Source organism: Motacilla alba, chromosome 6, assembly GCF_015832195.1.
Source record: "Motacilla alba alba isolate MOTALB_02 chromosome 6, Motacilla_alba_V1.0_pri, whole genome shotgun sequence".
In the NCBI taxonomy this organism is placed as follows: Eukaryota; Metazoa; Chordata; class Aves; order Passeriformes; family Motacillidae; genus Motacilla; species Motacilla alba.
In genome coordinates, this window is record NC_052021.1 from 4,005,681 (window position 1) to 4,029,137 (window position 23,457).

Here is a 23,457-nt window from a genome sequence, read left to right on the forward strand (position 1 = left end):
CACGTTGCACACGTTATGAACGTGAGGTGTATGTGTTGGTGGGGATGGAGCGCACTTCCCGCTGTCGTTACGCGTCGTAGCCGGGAGCCGTGGCCCGGGGGGTGCCGGTGGAGCCGCTCGGCTCGGCTCGGCTCGGCTGCCGCTGATCCCGGCCGCTCCCGGTCGCTCCCGGCCCTTCCCGGCCCTTCCCGGCCGGGGCTGCCCCGCATCCGGTGGGCGGAACCTTCGCGCGGGGCGCCGCCGGCCGGAACCTTTGGGCGGGGCAGCGAGCGCCGCACGGACGGAGGAAGCGCCGGACGCGCCGCCGCCGGGCCCTCGGTGCCGCCGCCGGCTTTTGCTCCGCTTCTCCCTCCTGCTCCTCTTCCTCCTCCTCCTCCTCGCCTTCCTCCTCCTTCTCCTGCCGCTCGTCCCGCCCCGTGTCCCGAAGAGCCGCCGCACGGTGAGTGAGCCGGCGGGACGGCGGCCCCGCCGCGCCGCACCTGCCGGGCGGCGGGAAGGTCACGGGCGGCGCGGCCCGGCCCTGCCCGGGGCAGCCGTGACGGGGCTGCCCGGCACCGGGGGGGATCCCCGCGCTGCAGCGGGCCCCGCGGGGCTCCCCGGGCCCGGGGCAGGCCAGGGTTTCCCGGCAGTGCCTCAGTTTGCCCTCGGAGCGGAACGGAAACCAGCGCCGCTGCCGCTTTTGGTTTCCCTTTTGCGCCCGAGCGGGGAGAGCGGAGCCGCTGCGGGCCCGGGGTGAGGCGTGCTCGCCTCAGGGGAAACAAACGCTGGGTTCCTGCGGGTTTTAGCGTTTGTGTGTCGCTGGGGCTTTGCTCAGCGAGGTTACGCTTCAGTTCCGCTCGTGTTCCAGCTTTTCCTTTCGGTTGGCGCTCAGGGCACGGGTTGCATAAGAAGGAGGTTCCTGCACGGGGTTTTTGGGGGGGTTTTCTCCTTGGTCAGGGACTACAGAGCCCTTTTATTTTAGCAAATTAGGCTGACGGGGACACGCAGAATCCCTCAGCTCCAGAGTACTTCCTCAGGTCCTTTAGCAGGGATCCAGGGATAGTTTGGCTGTGGATCCTCTAGCATTGCCCTGGGGAGGGGGATCCTGGCGTAATTTGGCTGTGGGTGCTGCAGGGTGCCTTGGGAGGGATAATTTGGCTGCAGGGTGCCCTGGGGAGGGGGATCCAGGGATAATTTGGCTGCAGGGTGCCCTGGGGAGGGGGATCCAGGGATAATTTGGCTGTGGGTGCCCTGGGGAGGGGGATCCAGGGATAATTTGGCTGCAGGGTTGTCCTGAGGAGGGGGATCCAGGGATAATTTGGCTGCAGGGTTGTCCTGAGGAGGGGGATCCAGGGATAATTTGGCTGCAGGGTGCCCTGAGGAGGGGGATCCGGGGATAATTTGGCTGTGGGTGCTGCAGGGTTGTCCTGGGGAGGGGGATCCAGGGATAATTTGGCTGTGGGTGCCCTGGGGAGGGGGATCCGGGGATAATTTGGCTGCAGGGTGTCCTGGGGAGGGGGATCCGGGGATAATTTGGCTGTAGGGTTGTCCTGGGGAGGGGGATCCAGGGATAATTCGGCTGCAGGATGTCCTGGGGAGGGGGATCCAGGGATAATTTGGCTGTGGGTGCCCCGGGGAGGGGGATCCGGGGATAATTTGGCTGTGGGTGCTGCAGGGTTGTCCTGGGGAGGGGGATCCAGGGATAATTTGGCTGTGGGTGCCCCGGGGAGGGGGATCCGGGGATAATTTGGCTGTGGGTGCTGCAGGGTTGTCCTGGGGAGGGGGATCCAGGGATAATTTGGCTGTGGGTGCCCCGGGGAGGGGGATCCAGGGATAATTTGGCTGTGGGTGCTGCAGGGTTGCCCTGGCTGCCAGCTTGGTTTGGAGAGTGGCCAGGGAGTGGCAGGAGCTGCCAAAGGAATTGCTGCTGGTTTTGCCCTTGCAGCAGGAAAATGGGGCAGTGCCCGAGGAGTGATTTGGGGCTTCTCAAGCAGATCCCCCCCGGCAGCTGAGGAAGAAGTGCACCCTGATTTTTTGAGTCCTTTTCCCAGTGTTTCAGCAAAGTTCTTTCCTCTGTGCCTTTTGTTCCCAGGACTGAGGGCGCTGTGCTCTCTGGGCTTGGCTCCTGCAGCAGTCAGGCTTTTCCCTGGATAGCTGTGTGCCACATCCAGCATTTTCAGGTTTCCAGGGATATTAATAACTCCCCATACATCCTGCCAGGTGCGGGCTCCAGCTCTTAACCTCCTTTTAATCAAATGTGAGTCGCTGATTGCTCCTTAATGTGGCAGCTGCTGCCTTTCCTGTCAGCTTCCTCTCAGGGAAAAGACCTCTCTGCTCAAACCCTGGAGTTCCCCGCCTCCAGGACTCAGCACTCAGGGTCAGCAGCAGTCCCAAAGTGTCATTGTCACTGGAAATGCCAACTCTGTGCCCACTGTCAGCACAGAATCCCAGGATGGTTTGGGCTGGAAGGCCGTCCATGGGCAGGGACGCCTTCCACTGTCCCAGGCTGCTCCAAGCCCTGTCCAGCCTGGCCTTGGGCACTGCCAGGGATCCAGGGGCAGCCCCAGCTGCTCTGGGCACCCTGTGCCAGGGCCTGCCCACCCTGCCAGGGAACAATTCCTTCCCAAAATCCCATCTGAGCAGCAGTGGGAAGCCATTCCCTCTTGTCCCGTCTCTCCATTCACTTATCCCGACTCCCCGCAGAACACCTTTTATCCAACAGCGTTCCAACGCCACGCAGGTGTTCTTCCAGCTCTGATTTTCCTTTCCTTGCCTCCCTGTGCTCCCTTTTCCCCTCAGGGCAGGAAGGAGGATGGTGCACGCCGAGGCCTTCTCGCGGCCCCTGAGCCGCAACGAGGTGGTGGGGCTGATCTTCCGCCTCACCATCTTCGGGGCCGTCACCTACTTCACCATCAAGTGGATGGTGGATGCCATTGACCCCACCAGGAAGCAGAAGGTGGAAGCTCAGAAGCAGGTAGGATTGCATTCTGCAGGGTTTCCTTGGCATGTTGAGGTGGGAAGCTGGAGGTTTTCAGTCGGTCTCTGGGTTCAGGCTGTCGGTCTGTTCAGGTTTTGTAACAAATTATAGAACAAATGACAGTTTTATAACAAATTACAGTTTCCAGCTTGAAGTGGTGGCAAAACTGTTGGTCTGATCTGTTGCTGAAAATCAGAGCAAAACTTGCTGAAAGTCAGAGCTGTTTGCTCTTTCCTGTCAGCTTCCTCTCAGGGAAAAGACCTCTCTGCTTAAACCCTGGAGTTCCCTGCCTCCAGGACTCAGCACTCAGGGTCAGCAGCAGTCCCAAAATGCCTTCTCTGCTTCTTTTTTGAGCAGCAGTGGCCTTAAATCATCAATCTCTTGGTTGCTTTTGGAAACCTTGAATTAATTCTTGAGAATTAATTCTTAGTTCTTAAACCTTGAGTTAATTCTTAACTTAAAAGAGAACTTGAAAGCTCTGCATTTCGGGCAACTCAGTGGCAGAGACCTTCACCAGCAGTCCAAATGCCTTGGAAAGAGGCGGGGAAAAATGAAAAGCCTCATTCCTTATCTTCAACTAGAACAATTTGTGCTCTGGAAAAGCTTTAGGGGCCCTTCAGAACCAAAAGGGAAAGGTTTGCTTTGGAAATGTGGCAGCTTTCTTTCGGTTTGGTTTCTGACTGACAGGAATTTTGCAGGTTTTGAGCAACCTAAGCCTGTGTTGGGTGATTTTCCTTCTGCAATGAACTTTTTAGTTGAAAAGCAGCTTTCCCCGTGGGTTCAGTGCCAGCTGTTATCTAAGAGGCTGCACTGTCCCAAAGCCTTGTTGGACTTCTGGTTTGAGTAGAAAGTGAAACTGAATTGTGCAAGGGTGTTGGCGCAATGAGTTTTCCTTGTAAATTAGGGAAAACCCACTGGACACGTATTAGAAATTGTGGGAATTTAAAAATACATTAATCTCTCCTTGATTCATGTGAAAATGCACCAATCTCTCCAAGTGTTCTGGAGGCTTGGGGGGCACACTCCATGTTTTGAGGTTTGCTTTGGTTGTTTCTTAGCTCAAAACAGAGGAGTTGTGGGTTTGGGCATGTGAGGGTCCAAGCATTTGTCGGATGGGAACTGAGACATCTGACTTGGTTTCACTCAAGTGACAACAAAGTCATTAGGAAACAGCAGAAAACAAGATTTCACCTCTTGGGGAGAAGCTTTTCAAACCACAGCCAGCAGCTCTTTAAAAAAGCTGATTTTTGAGTCAAGCATTCCGTTTCTTTCCTTTGATTTTCCCGGTGTTTGGTTCCCCCCAGGCTGAAAAGCTGATGAAGCAGATCGGAGTGAAGAACGTCAAGCTGACTGAGTACGAGATGAGCATTGCTGCCCACCTGGTGGACCCGCTCAGCATGCATGTGAGCACCTTCCCTGCTCCCCAGGCCTGCAAAATTCCCCTTTGGCCCTGGGTTACATTATTTGCACCTCTGTGGAAATATTCCTGTGATGTGAAACTGCATCACAGAGAGCAGAGGGCTTTTCTCCCTTCTCTCTTTTATTTTCAAGGCACTCTTGGAAGCTGCTGGGTGCTTTTCCTTGGCAGGATCCATGCTGATCGTTCCCAGCACTGTTTTTCCCCTTGCAGGTGACCTGGAGTGATATTGCAGGCTTAGATGATGTCATCACAGATTTGAAAGACACTGTCATTTTGCCCATCAAGAAGAAATATTTGTTTGAGAATTCCAGGCTCTTACAGCCCCCAAAAGGTAGGAAGAGAATGTGATGGATTTATACCTTGGTATTTGAAATAGAAAAGGTGCAGTTTCTCAGAAAGGGAAGAGGAAGTGGGTTGTTAGGTCAAAGTGCAAACATTAGGACCAATGCCAGGGAAAACCCTCAGATTTTCCCTCTTCCCCTGCTTTGGTGAAGAAGTGTCATCTCAATAATGAAGCAGTAGCTGCATTTTGGATGTGATGGTCCATTTTTGTGCACTAATCACAGAATCGTGAAATGATTTGGCTTGGGAGGACCTTAAAGCCCATCCAGGGCAGGGACACCTTCCACTGTCCCATCCCTTCCACTGTCCCAGGCTGCTCCAAGGATTGGAGCTTGGGCACTGCCAGGGATGCAGGGGCAGCCACAGCTGCTCTGGGCACCCTGTGCCAGGGCCTGCCCACCCTGCCAGGGAACAATTCCTAATTCCCAAAATCCCATCCAAACCTCCTCTCTGCCAGCATGAAGCCATTCCCCTGGTCCTGTCACTCCAGGCCATTATAATCCATGTATCCTGCATTTTTAACTGCCTCAATTGTCATTTTCATTGTCTTTACACCCTGTGGTGTCCTTTGGCAGAGCTGAGCTCTAACTCTGCTCTACAGCTTTGACACTCCTAGCGATTGCCATCGTTCAGCAGGACAGGCATCCCATTTTTCCTCTGGAGATCCCTTGATTCTCTCTGGAGTTGGGTTACACGGCGTTAATGCAGGTGGCAGATTCATTTTCCACACTAAAACAGAAGCTGGACTCTGCTGAAATCCCTACATATTTGTTGTATGTTACTGAAGAAAAAGAGAGAAAAAAAAAGCATAATTTAAACCTAAAATGTTGGAGAAAAGCCCCAGGTTTACAGCTTTGTTCCCTGGAATATTGATTTCTGGAGCTCTTAATTACTGCCTGGATCTGCGAGCACCTCAAGGGTGCTCACAAGGGATGGAAAATGCAGCACTTGGGTATCTGGTTTAGTTTTTCCAGGCTGCTTTCTGTGTAAGTCACAAACTGAAGCTGTCTGGAAAATTACATGAATGCCGTGATCTAATAAGCTGAAGGAAAAACTGATTTTTCTTATTTATCTTTTTAAAGCAGACTTTCCAGCTCAGGCTGCTCCCCAGTTTTACGAGTGGCCTGTGCTGGGTGTTAATAAGTCACTGCTCCAGAGTAATGATGTTTGTGGACATCACTCACATAAACAGAGAAAAAACCTTAATAATTCCCTGTGGTTTGGGTTCTTTTAACTGAACGTTGCTCTTGAAATTGTTTTCTTTATAACTGTGCTTAGAAAAACGCTCCTGCGAGTTCTTGCACTGTGACAAGTTTAAAAATAATGCAAGATGTCATGTTTAATTGTGGGTAATTTGTTTAAGCTGTCTGTGGGTCAGTTGTGTGATGGATTTTTTCCTTTCCTCGCTCCTCTCTGCTGAGGTTTATTAGCAGGGCTGAAAGGAGCTGTGAGCAAAGCCTGCCAGGACATAAATAGGGGTTAATTCTGTGTGACCTTTATAGACCTGGGAATGGAATAAAACGGAATCACGGAGTGGTTTGGGTTGGAAGGGACCTTGAAGATGATGCTGCACCCACACAATGAACCAGTCATCTCTCAGATGTCTCCTCTCAGCTTCACCCTTCTGGTCTAAAAAGGGGAAAAATTCCCCCCAGGGAATTGTCTTTGGCTATTCTGAGCTGTAATTTAACGGGGATTACCTAAAAACCCCTGATTGATGGAACAGCGTTTCCTTGGTTTGGTTTCTTACCTTTTCATACCTGGATCAAGCTCTGGCCTGGACACCCCCAGGCCTGTCCCAGCAAAGCATTAACACTGGGAATTTTCCAGGAGTCCTTCTCTATGGCCCCCCTGGATGTGGGAAAACCCTGATTGCCAAAGCTACAGCCAAGGAAGCCGGATGTAGGTTCATCAACCTCCAGCCCTCCACGCTGACAGATAAATGGTATGGAGAATCCCAAAAACTGGCTGCTGCTGTCTTCTCCCTGGCCATAAAGCTCCAGCCATCCATCATTTTTATTGATGAAATAGGTAAAAATCTCTTTTTTTTTATATCAGTAGCCATAGCAGAGTGACATTGAACCGTAGGCTCAGTGATGTATGGATCTGCTGTCATCTTTTCCTTCAAAAGAGTGAAGGCTCAGTAAGAGAAATAGAATTGTAAAGGAATGGGGGCACATTAGGAAAAACAATGGGGTTTTTTCCTGCTGGTAGTGGAGGAATTCAGAAGTAAAACAAATTCCTACTTATTTTTGGTTCACGAGGAAACCCAGCAACAAATACACTTCAGGGTTTCTGCTCTCAGGGCACATACTGGGGAGTAAAATATGGTTTCAGGAGAGCTCTGCAATAGTGGTTTCATAGGGATGAAGAATAGTAGGGGAGGTGTGGAAACCCAGAGCATTGGGAATATTTCTCTGTCTGCTCTGGGGTGCCCTGGCCCCCAGGGGAGCACTGACTGTGACCCTCATTCATGGAGAAAGTTTCCTAGACTGCAAGATAGACTGGAACCCACAAAAGTGTGAAGTGGATTATAGAGAGTAGTGCAGGTGTATCACCTGGGGAGAAATTGAGGTTTTGGGATTTTTAGTGTGTTGTGGATGGCAGCAAGATGGAGGCACAGGGTGTCCTCCTGGGTTTCTTCTTCATGCTGCTTCTTCCTCCTTCTTCATGGGTTTGGGTGGCATTTTGTAATTGGGCAGGACAGTCCCCATTGTGGGCTCTGTGGGATCAGGTATTGGGTTAAAAGGGAAAATAATCCAGGTGTCAGCTCTTAATTGGATAGTTTAGTCTTAAAAGACCTTGTGACAAGAGACTGTTGCCATTTTGTGTCTGCTAATGAAAAGCTGCAGAGCTCACAGCAGTGAGACTGTTTCACTGGTAAGGAATAATAAACACCTGAGTCCAAACATGAAACTACTGTCTCAGGTGCCTTCAGTCCAGACCCAGAGAAGCCAATAGGGAGGCTGCTTGCCATGAATTCAGGAGGGTGAATTTGGAGCTTTGGAGCACAGGATGTGGGGCAGTCTCCCGTGATGGGTGCACGCTTGTGTGCTGTCCTTTGGAAGGAGGCTTAGGAAAGAGAGGAATCCCTTTCACCCTTAGCAGCACTTGTTGGTTGCTGACAGTGGTGATTAAAAATGCATTTATGAGATCAGAGAGCAGCCCAGGTGTGCGTTCCTGTGGGGAATTGGATTGGCAGTGACTGCTTCCCTGCTTTGGCCCAGATTCCTTCCTGCGGAACCGATCCAGCACCGACCACGAGGCCACAGCCATGATGAAAGCCCAGTTCATGAGCCTGTGGGATGGGCTGGACACTGACTACAACTGCCAGGTGAGTCCTCAGGCTGCTGGGAGGAGGGATGGCATTCCCTCAGCTGGGATGTTGGGGGTGGAGCTGCTTGGCAACAGGATTCCTTACCTGTCGGTGATTCCCAGCACTTCATGGGAATGAGGGGAATGGTGTCCACAGGTCATTGCTCTTCCTGAGAAGACTGGCTTTGTGCTTAGTTTGGTTCCAATCAAGAAGCGGTGTTTCCAGATGAGATGGGATGGGCTTTAAGGTGCCTCCCATCCCAAACCATTCTGGGAGTGTAAAAACTTGAATACAGCAGAAAGCCTGCATGCCATGGTTCTGAACTGTCACCTGGGATGATCTTCTTAAAGCCCTTAAATGGGATTTTTGTTCTCTGAGTTGAAAATTTTCAGCCTTTTTAATGTGTATTTTTCCATAAATGGAAAAATCCTCCTTTCCCACACTTGCTAAAGATGATTTTCAGCTGATTTTTCCCCAAAATGAGTAAAAACCAGTGATGTGTGTGTACTGAGGAGGGTTAAAGCTTCCCATTTGTAAAAAGCCAGTGGTGTTAACCTTTCACTGGAAGCTGATACCATCTTCCGTGCACATTACCTCTTTTACCTAAAACACTGACAATTCCTTGGAGCAAGTGAAATTATTCATTCCCTGCATTGAGACAGTCTGGGGTGTCTCAAGCTCAGCAGCGTTTGCCTTTTGTAAGAAAAACCAGAATCCCAAGTGCTTGGAGGAAACTGTAAGGAAGTGTTGAAGTGGATGTGTTGATTCCACCTGGAATTCCACACACTCAGCTGTGAGCTAAACCTGCTGAGGATGGATCTGGAGTGTGGCAGGTGAAGAATGCTCCTTTTGGCAGAAAATAATGCCCAGAGAAGCGTGGATCATCCCTGAGCCGACAATCCCAGTGCCTCTAGGTGGCAGGGTGACTCTGCCGGGCCACCAGCCCTGCTGGCCCTCCTTCCTGGAGCTGCTGGGCCTGGCCCAAAGGCAGGAGCAGGGCAGCAAACCCCCTGGAGCCCAGATTAATCACCCTGTGGTTTGTCCCTCTCCTGGAGCCCCGATTAATCACCCTGCCGTTTGTCACTCTCCTGGCTGGGTGTTTACCATGTACACAGCTTAGAGTAAGAAATGGGAAAACAAGGCTGCTGTGAATGGGGAGTAAATTTGTTCTGGAGTTAAGAGCTGGAGTGCTCCAGGGAGGTAAACACTGTCCTGGTGTTGGGCTTGCCTCGGACACCTTTAACCCACTGCTGACCTGCAGCTCCTGGGAGGCTTTTTTGAATGTTTGAAAGAAAAAGACACTGTGTGGGTACCATTGCCGTGGTGGTCTCCTGGAAGGTGTCCCTGCTCATGGAGGGTTTACAACAAGATCACCTTGAAGGTCTTCTCCGACCCAAAACCTTCTGTGATTCTTTTTCCGGCACAGCACAAAACCACCACATTTTTAAGCACCTTCCCGAAACATCTCCTTTTGAATTCCACCAGGAACTAAAAGTGACATCACAAGCAGAAGTTTTAAGTTCCTCCTTGGGGTTTGAAATTTCAAGTTGGACTCATTGAAATCTCCCCCCAGGTGTCATTTGTGGCACCAGGGCTGCCCTTGCTGAGATCACTGCCAGGAGACCTTTATGTGACTTCTGTAAATGTTGATGCTGTTGATAAAGTGGGGGAGATCCCTGGCTGCTGTTGACATTCCCAGCCTGTTGATGTTTCCCAGCTCTGGTTTCAGTGATGTCTCTTGGTGTCACACAGGTGATTGTGATGGGAGCCACCAACAGGCCCCAGGACCTGGACTCTGCCATCATGAGGAGGATGCCCACCCGCTTCCACATCAACCAGCCTGTGAGTCCTGCCTGCCCTGCCCCAGCAGCCAGCAGATCCACAGCTCTGGGGCTTTTCCTCCAGGAAATGCTGCCTTCTGCCCAGCTGGGTTTAGGGGTTTTGGAAGCGTGTCCATAACTGATTTTTAAGGTGAAGTTTTGATCTCCTGGGTCTTTTGTCTGAAACAAGCAACACCATGAGCTTCCCACCCCTGCTGTCCTGTGGGAATGGAGCTGTTTGGATGTTGCGCTCTGGGAAGGGCTGGTTTGTAACAGAGTTCTGCTCAGGCCTCTCCACAGCAGACAGTGTGGAAAACCTGGCTTGTTCTGCCTGTGATGGGCTTGGAATGAGATGGTCTTTCAGGACTCAAAGCATTCCATGATTCTATGATTTGTGCCCCAGTTATTAGGTTCTTTATCAATTAAGCAGCTGTCACAAGGTTGTCCTTGCTCCAAAGGTTGCTCTTGCCATCGTTTTCCAGGTATTTCAGTCACCTTTGAATGCCTGCTGATGTGACCAGACGTTTTTGTGTCAGTGTGATCAGGAGTTCAGTTGTGGTTGAATTCCCTTCGGGCTACAGAAATCATTATCCATTTTTGCTGAAACCCAGGGACCAAACTGGAGGAGTAAAATTCTTATTGATTGTGCAACAGAGGAGCTGTGTTCCCACGCCTGTGCTGCTGGAACTGACTTTCACTCCATGGGAGTGGATCCCTTTGGGAACAGCATTTATAACCTGGGAACTGCTATGCTTCCATACCCGTTCCACACACCTTCCTCATCTCCAGCAGTTCCTTGAGTCAGCAGGGGGCAAGGATGTGGATTTGAGCACTTTGTGGTGTCATTCTATCAAGCCCCATCTTTAGAAGGATGAATTAAGTGCCCTGGGAGATTACAGGGATTGGCTCTCTCTCCCAGGATCAGGGTTACCACAGGAGGTGTCATTTAGGGAACAGATTTTCCTTGTCCCAGCAGAGCCCTGCCACGAGCTTACTGCTCCTCTCTTGCTTTGTGATCAGCCCAGACTGGGCCTGACTCCTGCTGTGGGTGGGATAATGGATGTGCTGTGCATTGGGAGCAGGCACGGGCAGCAGGGAAAGCCCTGCAGATTTTGTAACTGAGTTTGAGACTAAAAGACCCCAAACTACTCATCAAAAAATTGCCTGCAAAGCAGAGGGAAATGGCAGGAGTGGGTTTTGGGACAGAGTGGCAACTCTTCAGCTGCCAGATTATCTGTGGGGGGATTTCCCCCCTTTTTAATGATGGAAGTGAGGTTTGACAGGCACAAAACCCAGTGTTTGTTGCCCGTGTTTGACCTTCCTAGGAAGGATCTGCTCAGCTCATTCTTCAGTAACCTCCAGCACTGAGTTAGACACAAAATTTTGCCTCAAACCCCTCAGTTTGGAGCTGTGTAAAGCAGGAACAGGGGTGCAGACAACAGAGTTCTGAGAAACTCACGCGGGCTCCTGGGAAAAGGGGTCACTGTTCCTGGGGTCCAGTTTTTGCCAGGCAGGAGTGTGGTTAGTACAGGATACACCAATGGGATGGCTGGGGTTTCTGAGGGGTTTTGGTGGAGCTTTGAATCACGCAGTGTGTGATTTATCTGGTTTAGAGTTTCCCAAGCATCACCTGTGGAAGTGAATTTGCCAGCAGAGAGGTTTCCTCTGTGTGTCACATGTCATGGGCGAGGGAACTGAAGGGACTGAAAGCCCTGGGATGTCACAAGTGCTCTTTTTTGTCCTCTGGTGACTTCAGTCTCTTCTGTTTCAGGCTCTGAAGCAAAGAGAGGCAATCTTGAAGCTGATTTTGAAGAATGAAAATGTGAGTAGCCTCCTGGTAGTGGCTCATGGCTGCACTGCTGCCACCAGTGCAGCTCTGGGGTTTGTAATTGCTTGCCTTGCAGTGAGGCTGAGATGATCTGCCAGGGCATTGCTGGTGAGAACCTGGGAATCTTTTGTGGGTTTAGGTGTGGCCTGCCATTAAAGCCCTGCAGTTGGCTCCTTTGTGAGCAGGAGCCTTGGCTTGTGTGGTGAATCACCCCCTCTGAGCAGCATGACTCCATTTCTGTCTCCACTTGCTTCTTCTGTTACCAGAGAAGAGATGTCTCGCTCTAAAGAAGGCGCAGGTGAATCATGTTCAGATCAGGGAAGGAAATGTCAAGGCAATCAAGAAGATGCTGACTCTTTAACTCTTTCTTAGCTCAAGTCAAATGGCTTTTTTTGACAAGTGCTGCTTTTGATCCATAATTCAGATTTCCTTCAGAGGAGAGGGGAAGGATGAGGTGTGAGCACACCTGGAAGTGTCTGTGGCAGGATAGGGAATCCCTGTCCTCAGAACTTCCTCCCAAACTTAGTCAGCAGCACTAATTGCCTTCAAGTTTATGTTACAAAGTGTCTGTAGGCTGAGCTCCACCCTAATTAATATCTTTTATTAGTAAAACCAACTTAATTTTTTTTTTAATTTTTTGAAAAATGGCAGCTCACCAGCAGGGAACCACACAAATTAGTTTTTCAGGGAGATAAAAAACTGACCAGCCTGTGTCAGTTATCCCACAGGAGGAGGAATTGGATCTCCCAAGGGGAGTCCTGCCCTCCCTTTTCCTTGCCTGATGTAAACCATGATTTGAGGGAATAGTTTGAAAGAAGTTTGAATTACCTCTTGAAAGAAGTAATCCCAGAATTTCAGCCTTTTATTAGACTGCCTTGGATTTAACTTTTTGAAAAGGAAAAATTGATGCACATGGTGGGAAAGTAATCAGAAATTCCCTAAAAAAATGGAATAAACCTGAGGTCTTGCCTAGCAAGAGTTCAGCTTGACCCAGTGCACTGAGTTAGACACAGAATTTTGTCTCTAAATCCCCTGTTGGGGGCTGTGTGAAGCAGGATCAGGTGTGCAGGCAGCAGAGTTCTGAGAAACTCATGTGGGCTCCTGGGGAAAGGGGTCGCTGTTCCTGGGGTCCAGTTTTTGCCAGGCAGGAGCGTGGTTAGTACAGGATACACCAATGTTCAGGGTACCAAGGATATATCAACAAGGATATGCCAGGGTTAATACAGGATGGTTGGGTGTGGGGTCTCACCCCCGGATTGGGGTGACCCTGAAAGATGGAAAAGTCTCTCCTCCAACCCGTGCCTCCAAAGAAAGACTCAGCAGTCTTCTGTTGTCTGTTCTCAAGGTAGTTTATTGTTGGTTATCTAAAAGATTCTTCTCCTGAGCTGCTGTGGCCCGTTCAGCAGCTCAGACAAAGGCACACTGCCCTCCCAGGGGCTGGTGCCATCTTTTATATCACACATTACGTGTTACATGTTTATACTTTTCCCCAATGCCTACTATCTATATTGAATGGTGACTTTCTACTCTAAACCAATCTGTGAGTGCCAGCATCACCAAAGACATGGAGGCTAGGAAGGAGAAAGGAGGAGGACAGGGCACACCCAAATCCCTCCATCTTAGAACCCCCTTAGAACCTCCATCTCTGACCCCCATGTACAAAACCTGGACCCCTGTGTACAAGGCTTAAACCCCCCTGTACAGCACTCAGAAACCCTTCCTTTCACTTGGTGACTACTTCTACTACAATACCTAAACTTGTGTGTGTGGCTTGTAATTCTTCACACAGAGTTGGTAATTTGCTCCACGGGCTAAGATCCAAACCCCACATGTGTCTTTGGCTGCATGCCAGGGTCTCAGAGCCCCCTGCCAGCGGCTCTGGCCATCCAGGGCACCCAGAGGGATGTCCTGGGTTCCCACAGTTGGGGTTTCTGTGGGGTTTTGGAGCCGCTGGCAGAGTTTGATGAGCTGGCACATCAGTTTCCTGTAACGGTGTGAACCACTCGGAGGTTCCAAGAGTAAGGGAATAATTTAGCTCCCCAAAAGTGCCGGATGAAGACCATCTCAGAGCTGACCGTTGTAGAGCAGAGCCAGTGGCTTTGGAGTGTCCCAGGGCTGACCTGGATCTCCCCACAGGTGGACAGCCACGTGGACCTGCTGCAGGTGGCCAAGGAGACCGACGGCTTCTCGGGCAGCGACCTGAAGGAGATGTGCCGGGACGCGGCGCTGCTCTGCGTGCGGGAGTACGTCAACAACGCCTGCGAGGAGGACGTGTACGTGGGGCCCTGCTGCACTCCCACCGCTGTTCCTGGTGTTCCCTGCTGGGGCTGGGCTCGGCACGGGGTCACACAGAGCACCAGTGTCCCGCTTTCATGCCCAGTTGCCACTATACATCCCCCCCCGACACAGCTCGGTTGCTGTTACTGCTTTTGGCTCTGAAAATAAGCTCAGCGCCTTGTTGTTCCAAGGTGCCCAAGCTGGAGGTGGCCTGAGCCACCAGGTCCTGCTGCTGCACTGGTTAGTGCCAGGCTTCAGTGCTGCTGGCATGGTGCTGGGACATCCCTCTGGTGTTTGCCCTGCCTGCAGCAATCCTGGGTGCACTGGGGGCCTGGAACATGTCCAGGGAAGGGGAAGGGGCTGGAGCCCCAGGAGGGGCTGAGGGAGCTGGGGAAGGGGCTCAGCCTGGAGAAAAGGAGGCTCAGGGGGGACCTTGTGGCTCTGCACAACTCCCTGCCAGGAGGGGACAGCCAGGGGGGGTCGGGCTGTGCTGCCAGGGAACAGGGACAGGACAAGGGGAAAGGGCCTGAAGCTGGGCCAGGGCAGGCTCAGCTTGGCCAGCAGCAGGAATTTCTGCATGGAAAGGGTGCTCAGGCCTTGGCAGGGGCTGCCCAGGGAGCTTTGCAGTGCCCATGCCTGGAGGTGTCCCAGGAAGGGCTGGAGGTGGCCCTCAGTGCTCTGGGCTGGGGACAAGGTGGGCACAGCTGGGACTCCATGGGCTGGCAGGGATTCCCCAGCCTCAGTGGTTCTGTGATTCCAGCATGACTCTGGAGCCATGTCAGAGCTGCCGGTGCAGGGATGGCTGCTGAGTGTTGGCACAGCTGTCACAGCCCCTGGCCCCTCACCTGGCCGTTGTCTCTCTTCCCCAGGCACGATGAAGATGAGATCCGGCCGGTGCAGCAGCAGGACCTCCACAGGGCCATCGAGAAGATGAGGAAATCCAAGGATGTCTCCATGCAGAACCTGGCCATGGAGATCGTGTTTGATTAAGACGAAAGAGTGTGTTTGCAGTTCCTGATGTGATTTAGTTTGACTTCTGTAATCAGTTAGCAAAACCAGTGTCAGGGGGTGGGAGCAGGGGTGGCAAAGGGAGTTGTGTTCCTGGAATCGTTTTTATACAACAACAGCCTCTTAAGTTATTGCAATTCCAGCTGGAAGTGGAAGCACAGATCATGCGTGGAACAATTCAGCCCAGACCAAGAGCGAGTGCCTGCGTGTTGTCCCCGGGGATCCCTTGGAGCCTCCCAGCAGGAGTGGGTGGTCCCAGGGCCGGGGGCAGGACCTGGCACGGGCTGTGTGTGTACAGATGGGTGTGTGAGTGCAGGACCTGTACATAGCCACACTTTTTTTTATATATAGACATAATCTGTAGATAACTTGAGTATGGAAAATCTTTTCTACTTCCTGAAGCAAACCAAATCAGAAGCTGTATAGGGGGAAGATTCCTCGATACTCAGCTCGCTTCTACCTTTTAGCAGCAAATGCCAGGATAGAAACTGCTCCTAGAACAAAGCAACATTTGAAATGCTACTGATTTTTCTTCCACGTGACCACTTGAAATCTGGTGCCATTTAGTCAAGATAGTAAACTACTCTGTAAGAACGTTTGAATACTTTTAATTTTTTTATGAATTCTGCTTTTGAAGGCTTTTTAAATGAAGGCTGATTTTATTTTTGGTTTTCCCTTGCTGTGAGCGGTTAGAGTAGAACCCCACTCGCTCTTTCCTAAAGCCCCACATCCTCTGAGCTCTCTGAGCTCCCGTGCACTGTCCCAAGGACTTGCTTCTCCCTCGCTCTCTGCAAGCCCCGCCGTGGCACCGTCCCCTGAAGCGTCACAGCCCTGAGGCACAGCGGGGACACTGTGATGTTTGACTCTGTCCCATGGTCAGATCTGTGAATTTGAAGAGGAGGAAATGGGTTTGGGGCTTATTGATGTGGTTTAGCAACGTGCTGTCCTTGCTGGTACCAGTTCTGGTGAATTCTTGTAAAGTTCTGTTGCGATAAAGGCCAAGGGTTGCAAATGTGAGTGGCAAAAATGTTTTTTCTTTTTTTGGTGAAGTTATTGTCAGAGATAGTCAAGAACTTGAGGTTTTTTTCATGTAATGCTATGAACTGTGCACTAATTGACCCCAACTCTGTAAAGGGAATTAAATGTTCAAAGCCCAGGGGTGGGAATGCTGTGTCACAGCTCTGCTGCCTGTGAGGGGAGGGAGACATTGGAGGCACAGAATGATGTAAAACCAAATGCACTGCAAAGGAAAATAAAGTGGAATAAGGAGGGCTGGAGCCCTGCTGTGACACGGTGTCAGGGGCTGGTGACAGTGTCCCTCAAGCTCAGCCTGCTGTCCTGCCCTCTGGAATGCTGGCTGGGTGATGCTCTAGGCTGAGTTTGTCCCAGTTTAATCTTAAAACCAAAGGGGAGGGGGAGGAGAAAAGTAATTGAATAATTGCTGAGACTTCTTCCCTGTATCCAAAGCAATGGGAGATGCACAGTGGTCTCACACAGGGGTGCAAGAATTTAGGGACAACAGAACTGCTGGGATATGGAAATGGGAAAAGTCTGGGATCCGGGATGTTAATGCCATAAATCACTTCAGTGCTGAGGCTGGGTGAGCCTGGGATCCAGGAATGAGCCCAGGGGAGGCACAGGATGAGGGATGGAGCAGCTCTGCTGGGAGGAAAGGCTGGCACAGCTGGGATTGTTCACCTGGAGAGGAGAAGCTTTGGGATGACCCTATTGTGGCCTTGCAGGGCCTGAAGGGGCTCCAGGCAAGATGGAGAGAGACTTTGGACAAGGGATGGACAGACAAGGGGGAATGGCTTCCCACTGCCAGAGGGCAGGGATGGATGGGATATTGGGAATTAAGAATTGTTCCCTGGCAGGGTGGGCAGGCCCTGGCACAGGGTGCCCAGAGCAGCTGTGGCTGCCCCTGGATCCCTGGCAGTGCCCAAGGCCAGGCTGGACTTTGGGGCTTGGAGCAGCCTGGGACAGTGGGAGGTGTCCCTGCCATGGCAGGGGTGGCACTGGATGGGCATTGAGGTCCCTTCCAACCCAAACCACTCTGGGATTCCATGAGTAACCTTGAACCTGCCACTAGTGCTCCTTCCTGGAATCCCTGGGAAGGCTGGCGTGGCCCCTGTGCCCGGGGGCTGCCCCGTGTGCTCAGGCCCTGCTGTCACCCTGCTCAGGGGGTGTCACCCCTGAGAAATGCCAGCCTGGGAAGCTCCTCCTGCACCTCCTGCCTTGATTGCTGGGTGCCTCCCTTCTCGTTTCCTCCAGTGGCTGGTGACAGCGATACTGCCCCACGTCACCCAGATTTCATTTTCTCCAGGAAATACCTGGATGAAGGGCGGTTGTACAGGTTGCTGGCTCTTCAGCTTCCCATCAGACAGTGCACCGAGGGCTGGAGGGCTGGTTTGTGCTTTATTTTCAGGCCGTTTTCTGCTCGGTAAAACCCCAGCGGAGGAGGATCTTAATTGGCTTTAACTGAATGTGAAGTGTGTCCTCAGGGGGTGAATGTCACCGCGAGGGAGGGCATGGCAGGGGACAGCCCCTGGTCACTGCCTGAGCCCTGCTCTGCTGCTGGTGTCTCCAAAAGCCCGGCTCTGGGCACCGCTGGCCGGAGCTGCCTTTCCCTGCTGCCCAAAACTCATCAGGGGCTGGCTGGAGAGGCACAAGGAGTTATTTCTGATTGCTCCTGGGGGCAGTTTCTGCAGCTGGAGCGCAATTCCCACTTCTCCAGGAACTCCCCCATACTCGTCCACTCTTGCTGCTGCTGGGGAGTCCTTGTTGAAGCACAAACCCTCTGGCAGTTTCCTCGAAAGGCCGAGGAGGCAGCGTGGTTTGGAACGTGGCTGCTCTCATTCCATGGCTCCAGAGGCTTGGTCCAACCCTCAGCACCTGAAGGGGGAAGAGCCTGATCCCTCTCTGACATCCCCAGGGACAGCTGCTCAAGCACAGCAGTGCCGAGGCCGAGCCAGCCTCCAGCAGAGTTCCCCCCCAGAAATCACCAGGTGAGAGCTGCGTACACACATAAATATTTATTTGTACTGAAAGTGAGTGTTTCATAGAGTATCGAGTTCAGAATATATTAAATCATGAGATGCATCAGCTGAGGTACAAATTCCAGTCTCATGTCTTTAATAAATAGACTATTAACCCCCCAGTCCACGTGTTTTAATCAGAGGTAATCAGGACACCGTGCTGGTTTAAAATGACAATACAACACCTGTGTTTTGCTGTGACCACCTGGATTTACTGGGGAGGGGACAGGTTTCAACACTGGATGATTTGAGGATGAACAGCAGCAGAGCTGTTTCACTCCTTAGCAATCCTAAATGGGAATATCACTTTTGGCTGCCTGCCACGGGGCCCGGCTGGATGAGGCTGCTGCACGGGCAGCTCCCACAGAGGCTGCAGCTTTTGCCTTGGGGTAAAACACAGATTTCCTCCAAATGCTTAAAAAAAAAAGACTTAAAAAGCCACCCAAAAACCTTTTGCAAGAAAGTTTTCCAGTCACAGACGAAGGCTTGGACAGTGTGGCCTGGCCACAGCAGAGCAGGTCGCAGCTGCCAGCACCGAGCGGGTTGGTTTTGCTGAGCGTGGATCCACCTGGAACTCAGACAGGAGCACAGAAGGGAGGGACGCTCACTGCCGTTCCTCGGGCACATCCCGCCGGCTCCCGGGGCAGCTGCTGAGCGAGGCCAGGTGCAACAATCGCGGAGCGAGCGGCAGGGACCGAGCGCCGCTGCTCCGCTCCGCGGCCACCGCGCAGCCGGGGCGCCGAGCCGGGACCAGCCCGGTCCCTGAGCCCCGCGGGCGGCCCGGGGCTCCCGGCAGCGCCCAGGGAAGCTCGGCTGCCGTGTCGCTGTCCTGTCACTGCTCTGTCACCTCGGAGGCAGGGCACTGCCAAAGTCCGCGTCGGGCTGAGGGTGGGGAAGGCGATAATGTCCGCGGTAACTTTCCACAGCCGGGGCTGGGAGCAGCACCGGCTCTCGGCTCAGCAGCAGCAGCATCCCACAGGGCTGGGGGGCCAAGGGCTTTCCTGCCATCCTCGGGCTGTCCCGGAATAAATCGGGTCACCCGCACGCTCACAGGTGTGGATGAGGGCAGGAGCTTCAGCCTCCTCTCAGCCGGTTCTCCAGCCCCACCTCGTGCTGTGTCTTTGCTGTTTTGCCTCGGATTTGCCTTTGGGGTGGGAGCAGTGTGGGCACAGGGAAGGGGGATCCCACCCTGCAGCGTGGGAGGACACCTGAAAGCACAGCGCCAGCATCCCTGACTTTTCCTCGCTGTGCAGAGCTCTCTCAGGGATCCCAGGGCTTTATGGTGCAAAGGCTCCCCAGCTGGGCTGTGAGTGTGGGATCCCTGGGCCAGGGATCACCCCGGCACAACCTCACTTGGAGCAACAGGAACACTCAGCCCAGGATTTGTTTGACCAAAGAGGTCAAGCAGGAGGAAGGAAGGAAGGAAGCAGTGAGGAGCTGGCTCAGCCACAAGGAACTGGAGGTGGTCACAGCTGATCTTAAAAAGTCCTTTTTATAAAAGGGGCATTAAAAAGATTCTGCTGTTAATTAGCAAACACTGTCTAAGGCACACAGAGGAAAGGCACTTCTTCATTTCTGCTCCAGGCAGGGCACAGGCAGGATTTATCCTGGTCCCCTCTGCACTGGCAGCTGCTGGGTGGCCCTGGCAGCACCGCGGTGATCCCGGGTGGCACATCCTGGTGCCAGCTGGGAACCAAGGGCCCGCTCCCCACCCCTTCCAGCTCCATGGGGACACTCCCAGCAGCTTCAGGGGGAGAAGGATCAGGCTGAAAGTATTTCTGATTGGTAAAAAACCACTCTGACCCAGGCAGGAAAATCCCAGGGTCATGCCAAGTGATCTGTGTCACAGGGAATCAATCGATCATTGCTCACTCTTAATACAGGTATTTCTAGGGAGGATGAGGAGGAGGAGGAGGAGTTAATTCTTTTTTTCCAGTGACTGGTAGTAGGCGGTGAGGACTTTCCAGGCTTTGGGGGCCATGAAGCCATCTGGGGGGTTTTCCCCTTCCCGAGCAAGCTTCCTCATGCGTGTTCCTGAGATGAAGTCAAAATCATCGTGCCTGTGTGAAACAGAGACAGGTGACATCAGCACAGCTGTCACCCCCCAGGGCTGCTCATCCCAGAGGAGCTGCAGTGTCCATGCAGTGAGAGACTGCCTTCCTACAGCCTCCCAGCCCCCAGCCTGTGCTGCTTTCCCTCCCTGGTGGCACTTTCAGTTTCATGTGACACCTGGGAACAGCTCTTGGAGGAACACACAGGTGGCTTTCCCAGGCTCTGCCCCCTTTCCTCTTCTTAGGAGGAACATGGCTTTTCCCTGTCCCCAAAAAAGCTGCCAGCCCGAGGCGCCCACAAACCCCACGTTGTCACGTCACATTTTCTGGGAAAATCCCTTCGCTCAGGATTTCTCTCCTGGGAAGCTGAGAAGCCTCAGAGAAAAAGGAAAGCAGCTAATTATGTGATTTGCTTCTCCTGTGTTTTGCTGCTTTGGAATGTGGTTTGGAGAGTGTTCATCCAACACTTGAATTGTTTTTCCTTATTGGCCAGTCACAGCCGAGCTGTGTCGAGGCTCCGCTGAGAGTCACGAGCTTTTCAGCAGCACCTTTTAGCCTTCTGTCTGTATCCTTTCTGTGTGCTCTAGTATAGTTTAGTGCAGCATCCTTTAATATTATACAGATCATAAAATAATAGATTAGCCTTCTAAGAGCATGAAATCAGGTTCCTTCCTCTCCTCGCCTTCGCTGGGAGTCCCAGGAAATACGAGACCACGCTGCGGAGCACCCGCGGCGCGGCCGCTGCCTCACTGACCTTTTGGGCTCGTAGAAATCCATGGCTCTCTTGAGCTTGTTGTAGGCGGCCACGCGGAAGGGGATGATCTCCACGGAGGTGAGCCCGGGGGCCATGCCCAGCACCTTGCCGCCGTGCGTGGGCTCGTACAGGTCCTGCTTGGTGTCGGGGTGCGGCATGCCCGCCGGGTCGCGCCCCACGATGTAGAAGTTGGCCCCCGCCACCATCCGGGCCCGGCAGTGCCACTGCACCTGCAGGGAGGGGACGCGGGGACTGAGGGCCGGGGGACAGGGAAGCCCTGGGCATCCACAGGCAGGGAGAGGGAAGTGGGCTGGGTCCCATCTGGTGGCAGTTTGAATTTGCGGAGTGCCAAAGTGGTGCCCTCAGCACACCGAAGGGGAGGTTCAGCATCTGCCCCTTTCATCCCACCGATTTAGGGACACAAGGGAAAACCCCTGGGGTTTCAAATGAACGTCCCTGCCCACCAGAAAAAGGTGAAGCCCGTTTGTATCCCTTTTCCCCAGCCCTCCACCGCCCAGGAGAGGACGGGAGCAGAGGATCTCTGGGAGGATGCTGCAGCAGCAAACACATGCAGGGAGCCAAGAGTGAGGACACGGCTCCAGCTCCCTTCCCGGGGCTTTCCAGGCAGGCTGGGAGCACAACCCCCACGGAAGGCTGCCTGCCCGACCCTGCTGAGCAGCCGAGGGCTGTGTTACCTCTGTGGGGCCAGCGTAGAGCATGGGAGAGGGGAAGATGGCCACGATGGTGGACTTGGGGTCCAGGACTTGCTCCTCCAGCACGGCCGCGTGCTGCTTCATGCGCCACTCCAGGGGGACATCGTCATCCTTGGTCCACCCCCCCAGGGGGTGCAGCAGCAGCACGGGGTTCTTGTAGCCCCTCTCCAGGAGCTGGCGCCGCGTGTCCTGCATCAGCAGCGCGTGCCCGTTGTGCACCGGGTTGCGCAGCTGGAAGGCGAAGACGGCGTCTGGAAGGGAAAGGCCGGGGGGTCACGGGGGTCATTCCCACACTCTGAGCTTCCACAGAGCCATCAGAGACCTGTGTGTGCCCTGTGTGCCATGACATGCCCTGTCTCAGCCATGACACACCTGTGTGTGCCCTGGAAGGTGTCCCTGCCCATGGCAGGGGGTGGAATGGGATGAGCTTTAAGGTCCCTCCAACCCAAACCCAAATTCTGGGGTTCTATGGGACAGAGAGCTGGGAGGAGACACCTGAGCTGTGCCCCAGGTGTGAAGGGCAAGAATGTCAGTGCAGAGAGGATGTGACGTGCCAGGGGGGATGTGAGCAGGATGCTCAGCACTTCCCAGCCCATCACAAGCACTGCTCTAACCAGGGAGCCCTGTGCCACTCTTCATGCCATACCCTGAGTCCCCTTTGCTGCCCACCCTCCCAAACAGCCCCGTTTTGGGAGCTTCCAGAAGCCACCTGGAAGTGCTGTGAGCTTGAGAGCAAGTCATGGATCACACCAAGGCCTGGTGGGGCAGGCAGAGCCCTGTCACTGGTGTAACCCAGGGCACTCACCAGCATTCATTTCCCTGAACTTCTGCTTGAGAGCCAGCGGGGTCAGGCGGTACTGGTCCAGCCCATCATTCCATTTGATCTTCTCCAGGACCTGCAGGTCTCCACCCACCAGCCAGTCTCCACTCTCCATCACCATCTGGGAATTACACACACCTTCAGTGCAAAGGGGACAGCACGCTCCTCCTTCTCCCAGTCTCCTCTGTAAAGTGTGAGGCTCAACCCCGTTGCAGGATGACCTTCCCTTCTCTCAGGTGGAAAACATCATTGCAGTGACCCCGTGAACAAAGGTCATGGCCAGCAAAACCTCACAACTGGGGCAGCAGCCACCCAGCTGGGTGCTGGGCTCCCCTCTGGCAGCCAGCAGTCTATAGGAAGGCACAGGACCTTCTGCCACCTCCCTCTTTGGTCTTTCCTCCTGGGAATACACAGGAGGAATGAGCCTGTTGCAAGGCACACACCCGCTGCTGATTAATTAAACCAGGCATTTTAAGGGAGGGGAAAGAACTACCATGGCTGGAGCCCTTTTAAGCAGAAAGCTCAAGTCACCCTGTGGAACCCAGAACTCTCCCCTTTTTGAGGGACGATGCTCCTTGTACTGCCACAGACTAAGTGGGAAGAGAGAAGCTGCAAAAACATACCAACCCTGCTGGCTGCCTGTAGGGAAAAGCCAAAAAATTCAGTCCTGCCTGCTTGGGATGGGCTGGTTCCCAGCGAGGAGCTGGACTGGAAGCTCAGACAGGAAACCCATTGCCCTCAAAGCCTTGGCAAAGTTCACTCCTCCATCCCCTGGGCACGTTTTGCCCCCGAGGCCGTGCTTCCCGTGGCAGGGAAGGGCCGGACCCACCTGTGCTGTATTGCACTAAATAGTTATTTAGTTATTTGCACTGTTCACATGATTTGTATTCTGTCATCACATGGTCTTCCCCTTTCCCCCCTAAGCCTCAGTGTTGGTGTCCCCTCCTGGTTTAGCCCTCCCCTCGCCCCTCCTCACTTGTATCACATTGGCTGTTGCCCCCTTCCTCCGTCCCCCTTCCCCTCAGCTCAAAATTCCCCCGGGAGAAGACCACTCCCTTTTTTTTCCACCTGGGGAATCACCTAGATGACCTGGTGTTCTCCAATCTGGGAAATAAAA

At 53.1% G+C, this 23,457-nt stretch overlaps 2 protein-coding genes across 6 annotated transcripts in view; one reads left to right on the top strand and one right to left on the bottom strand.

Moving 5' to 3' along the window:
* The first annotated feature begins 255 nt into the window (after positions 1–255).
* ATAD1 (ATPase family AAA domain containing 1) lies at positions 256–16,256 on the top strand. 4 transcript variants are annotated; one of them, XM_038140154.1, is made up of 11 exons: positions 256–439; positions 2,072–2,199; positions 2,779–2,953; positions 4,261–4,359; positions 4,587–4,707; positions 6,549–6,749; positions 7,946–8,052; positions 9,787–9,876; positions 11,626–11,676; positions 13,819–13,955; positions 14,829–16,256. In XM_038140154.1, exons 3-11 carry the CDS (start codon positions 2,792–2,794, stop codon positions 14,947–14,949), a joined length of 1,089 nt encoding a protein of 362 aa, XP_037996082.1. In that variant the 5' UTR covers positions 256–439; positions 2,072–2,199; positions 2,779–2,791; the 3' UTR covers positions 14,950–16,256. The 4 variants fall into 4 exon arrangements, with proteins under 4 accessions (XP_037996082.1, XP_037996081.1, XP_037996083.1 ...); XM_038140153.1 differs by lacking the exon at positions 2,072–2,199; XM_038140155.1 differs by lacking the exons at positions 256–439; positions 2,072–2,199 and adding an exon at positions 2,216–2,236 and having other exon boundaries at positions 13,819–13,925.
* Positions 16,257–17,980: 1,724 nt separating this feature from the next.
* The window catches only part of PAPSS2 (3'-phosphoadenosine 5'-phosphosulfate synthase 2), a 28,055-nt gene continuing 22,578 nt past the window's right edge, over positions 17,981–23,457 (bottom strand). For both annotated transcript variants that reach the window (XM_038141039.1, XM_038141038.1), the window contains 4 exons: positions 22,326–22,461; positions 21,503–21,771; positions 20,808–21,037; positions 17,981–20,062 (listed from right to left, as the gene is read on the bottom strand). In XM_038141039.1, the coding sequence (XP_037996967.1) occupies positions 19,921–20,062; positions 20,808–21,037; positions 21,503–21,771; positions 22,326–22,461 (777 nt within the window). In that variant the 3' untranslated portion in view covers positions 17,981–19,920. The remainder of the gene's footprint in view (positions 20,063–20,807; positions 21,038–21,502; positions 21,772–22,325; positions 22,462–23,457) is intronic.